The 4,778-nt window shown below is 38.7% G+C and overlaps 1 protein-coding gene across 1 annotated transcript; it reads right to left on the bottom strand.

Moving 5' to 3' along the window:
- Positions 1-455: 455 nt before the first annotated feature.
- On the bottom strand, positions 456-3,819 carry LOC136058797 (fatty acid-binding protein, adipocyte). The gene is made up of 4 exons (XM_065752517.1): positions 3,682-3,819; positions 2,295-2,467; positions 1,974-2,075; positions 456-688 (listed from the first exon to the last, which is right to left on the bottom strand). The coding sequence occupies exons 1-4, from the start codon at positions 3,752-3,754 to the stop codon at positions 638-640; spliced, it is 399 nt and encodes a 132-aa protein (XP_065608589.1). The 5' UTR covers positions 3,755-3,819; the 3' UTR covers positions 456-637.
- Between the last annotated feature and the right edge of the window lie 959 nt (positions 3,820-4,778).

Raw genomic sequence — 4,778 nt, 5'->3', positions numbered from 1 at the left:
TCATTAGCAATGTATTCTTGAGAGCTCCAGCAGCTCTGATTTCACTCCAAGTGGAGCTGGACAAGATCAAACCACTCCACATTATCCCCAAGCTTAATGTTTTCAGCTTTTTTAAGTTCTCCCAAACCATAGCTGTGGGTGAGGTTCCAGGTTCCCTGCTCACATTAAAAGCCAATGCTGGCCACTTCAGCAACAGTTCCTACCAACTTCCTTGCAGTTGGTAGATCATACACAGCAAATACAAGTCATTAGACGATGCTTTGTACCCAGGTCTTCATCTACCTCCATTACACAGCACACACCACTCATGGATGGTCTCTGACCCTCCTTCTGCAGTGAGATGTGCCACAGTTACCAAGTGTGATGCTGCCTTTCACTCAATACATCCCACATAGCAGCATCCCCACAGTGGACACCCCAAGGCCCTTTCTGACAAATGCCAACATACACATGGGTTGTAGAAAGCAGAATGTTTTATTGAATAGCCACAACAAATTAGAGTAGCTGCATGTAATTTTGAGGGGATGCATCTGTAAAAAGTGCAGTTCTCTTCAAAATGTGTCTGTGGAATTTTTCTCCTTTAGTGAAGTTGTTTTTATTCAGCCATAAACATCAGTCTCACATGAAGATGGCTTCCTCATGCTCTTTCATAAACTCTTTTGCTGGTAACATTATTCATGGTGCATTCCTGGAAAGAAATGCAAACTTAATCAGCTTTTAAGTCTCACTGCATATTTGTTAGTCAGAAGGTAAAGAACTACTTATGCACTGGGAGCTAAAGCAAGAAAGAATTTGCATTTCTCTTCTTTCAAAAACAATTGCCAAGACAGTGAAACTCAGTGTTAGAAGGTTCAGAAATAAAAATCTAAAATATTCATAGAAGCCTAGAGATCTCCCTGGGAGATTTCTGATCTCACCTTCTGGGCCTTAAAGAAGGCTTCTGGAACAACCAAGGAGGACGGGGGAACTTTGGATCTAAGCATTTATCTCTTTTCCCCTCATCTTGCATGGCTGTCACTCATTTTCTTCATACGTGTGTACAACACATACATAAAGTCCTACACAACTTGCAGCTGCATGTGTCATCCTCTGCATTTTAAGCTCTGTCCTCATCTATTTTTTTGCTAGATCAAATTCTGTTTTCTTCAGTCTTCTCTAATTAAGTTGATATTAAAAATTATTTTTATTTATTCTCCTCTGATCTTTATCCAAATAAATATAAGTATTACATTTGTAGACTTTTTTTTCTGTAATGAAGGGCAGAACCCTTTACGAATTTAATGTATGTATATTATGTTTTAGCACATAGGAATCCTAGCTCCCTTTTACAAAGACATTGTTAGTTCCCTCACAGGTATTTCAATGTGTTTTTCCTTAAACTGGAGAGCAACACTGGGAAATCCCAAACTGCAGCTTAGCCTCACTGGCAACAAGTCAAGCACAGTGCTGTCTGCCCAGATAACAACAATCAGAAGATCAGATACAGATTACTTCTTTTTCTTTTTTTCTTTTTCTTTTCTTTTTTTTGTTACAGCATCATATCATTGCCACTGTTACTGGTAGTCTACAATATGGTCATCAGACATTGCTATGGGGGGTTCTACTGGAGATGAACAGAAGTATTTTGTGTCAGCATAGAGAGGCTGCACCTAACATAAACGTTTTTTAAGGCATCCTCTATCCTGTCTGGGACTTAATGATTATAAAATATAAACATTTCCCTAATTAGGATTATTTTTCACTCTATCCTTTCCTAACCGGTTCTAGCTATGGATGGAATGCAGATAGCTCTATACCATTCCATAAGTTTAAGATCCTTTCAGTTTTAACACATGCTCCAGTCTTGTTAAGAAAGACTCAACACACGGTCTTTTCAGATGTTTTCATTCTCTGTTTGAATCCAGTGTAACATATCCACCAAAACAGCATTCTGCATGGTGAGTTCGGTGATTAGACAGCAAAAATGAACTCACCACCAGCAGATTGCCATCCACCACTTTTCTCTTGATGACAGTCTCTTTGCCATCCCACTTCTGCACCTGCTTCAGTGCGCCATTGTCTAAGGTTATGACATTCTGTCAGAGAAAAAAGCAAAGCGTGACTCCATCAGGGTGCTTTGGACCAAAGAGGAAACTCTCTCCATGCCTGAACAATATTGGAGCAAAAAACAATCTTAGCACATTTACCTTTGAAGGCAGTGTTTCAAGAGCGGATGTGAAAATAGCAACTCTGTCCTCTTTATCTGACATTTTTTATATATATATGTGGTTGGAAATAGCCATTTTTGGACTCACCTTTGTTTTTCTGTCATCTGCTGTGGTCTCATCAAACTCTTCACCCAACTTAAAAGAGATCTCTGTATTTTTGAAGGTACTTTCTGATTTGATGGTTATCACATCACCATTGATGCTGATAGTTAAATTAGGCTTGGCCACACCAGCCATCTTCCTGGTAGCAAACCCCACACCTGTAAATAAAAAAAGAACACTATGAAAGTTTTATCACTGTGATTTTCTCTTATCTGGAGAAAATACAGTACTGCTCTCCCCATTACTTTCTGATTTTTTTTTATTAGTACTATCTAGTTGAGGTTCATTAGCTGGTATGTTTATAGACCAGACCAGATGGAATGACATAATGAAACTGCATGATTTGTCATTGTCAGAGTAGCAAAAGCAACACTTTGAAGACTGAGATGAAGCTTCAGTGCCAGATATTTGCATATGTACTCGCTCCAGATAATCACAGTGGTTTATGAACTAACTTGTATGCTAACTGCATCTAAAAATAAATAAGCAGAAATATATGACAGTTTGTAAGCCACAAAAATAAACAAACAAAAAACCCCTTAAATTGCAGATATATTCATCAGTGGTTAGGCTGAATGAAAGGAAATGATTAAGAAATAGCTGGCAACTCTTATGTCCTGCGTAAAATCTGGGCTAAAGATGAATAGTGTGAGAATCTCACTGAAAGCTGCCTGAACGCATGCTGTAGAACTTTCACTGAGTGTTTTACCCTTAATCTCCAAATAACTCCCCACATTTTTACCCTGTATAGATCCAAACAGTGCAAGTTACCCCATACTTCCCCCATCCCACTAGAATACAGAAATCTCCTAAAGCCCAATTTTAATTCTAAATGAGAAGTCTACACCTTTAGTGTCATTCCTCACATCTTTTCCAAGTATCTGCAGTATCTACATGAATCTGTGCAATTTTCTTTGTTAACAGTCACAGAGTTTCATTCACTTTCTATAATAGCCATGACAATTAATCAGTGTTGTAATCCAAGAGCAAATGTAGGTGTGTTGCTCTTAGACATGGAGAAGCTTGCTGCATTCTAGCATTACACCACTTAGTATCTCCAAAAGCTTAAAAGCAAATTCACATAAAATACTGCAGCAAAGTGTTAACTTTCATTTTTAGCACTACCAGTTAGGCGTGCATAGACTTGGCCTACCTGAAACTATTCCTCCCAAGCAAGGTTTTTCTGTTATAGGAATGTGACAACGCTAATACAAACAGGCAAGTCCTCCAGTATAAAACTATTTAATAAAAGTAGTTGGACTAAAAAGATCTTGGTAAACAGCTCGGCCAGAAAAAGCAAGTAAAGAATAGAGTTCAAATTCAGCATTCCTTCCCTTCCCCAGGCACAATAATTTCAAGTAATATTTCTCACCCAACTCTTTCATATAGTCCTCAAAGTTTTCGCTAGAAAGGAGCTTCCAGGTGCCCACAAACTGGTCACACATTTTGTCAGGCCAGGTAGCAGTCTTTCACAGGATCAAGCAGAAATACAAGCTGGGAGGATAGTACAAGCTCCAAGAGATGGGCTTTAAAAAGGAGCCTTGGCCACATGATGTCCTAGGATGACCAATAAAGAAGGAGTCCTAGTGGCCAATGTTTCCCTTCCTCCCCTACCCCTCCTTTGCCAGTAGGTCACAGTGTTATTATTCATGTGCCCTTACTAGTACAAAGATCACCATCATTTTTTTGTTTAATTATTTTTATAATTCAAGAAAACAATTTACCATTAAGGCAAATATTTAAATTGTATTTTCTTTGAGAATAAAAAGTTAGGTTCAATCCCCAAAGGGTATGTTCTCTCCCATAATCTTTTTCTTTCATTTAAGTCCTCCATATCGTATGAATACAGCTAAATGCCTAGACTGCAAGATCTAAAAGACTTGTTGGGATCATTTAATTTTCTTTTTGCACAACTACAGTTAGTGATTTTCTACAAAGGCGTACAGAACTAGAGGAAGAAGTGGATCTGGGGAGAGAAAGTGGGAGTGCCAGTGGCTGGAGAAGGGCATATGCTGCTTCTTTGTCTGAGGACTGAGATCCAGTAGGCCTGTATTCTGCTTTTGTGGCATGGAGTGGGGATATAGGGTTCTATGAAACTCAAAGTAACAAAACTGATGACTTATCTCATTTTTATTTGTATTCCCTCTAGAGACCTATGTCCCAGTGACTAGCATTATGACCACTTATTGCAAAAATCTAGGTTCTGGTATCAGTCCACTGAAGGACTCTGGATTTGTCATTTTCTTTCTGTTTGCACTGTTTACGTAATTATCTGCTTGAAACAAAGTGTATACAGGCCTAGCGTGTAGGCCTGTATATTGATCAGTCCACCCTGATCAATTCTCTAATGCTATCTTAGCTCAGATCATAAAAAAACTGAGCCAGTAAGCAAACAATTTACTAGACATTCCTTCTGGCTGTAACATGCTATTACACCGTCAGAACAAAACACATGCATTCCATCCCATG

Source organism: Cyrtonyx montezumae, unplaced genomic scaffold (genome assembly GCF_038088225.1).
Source record: "Cyrtonyx montezumae isolate F1298 unplaced genomic scaffold, pur_monq_1.0 scaffold_8, whole genome shotgun sequence".
Lineage (NCBI taxonomy): Eukaryota > Metazoa > Chordata > Aves > Galliformes > Odontophoridae > Cyrtonyx > Cyrtonyx montezumae.
The sequence above is the reverse complement of the archived record's forward strand: the minus strand, read 5'-3'. Positions and strand labels throughout refer to the sequence as shown.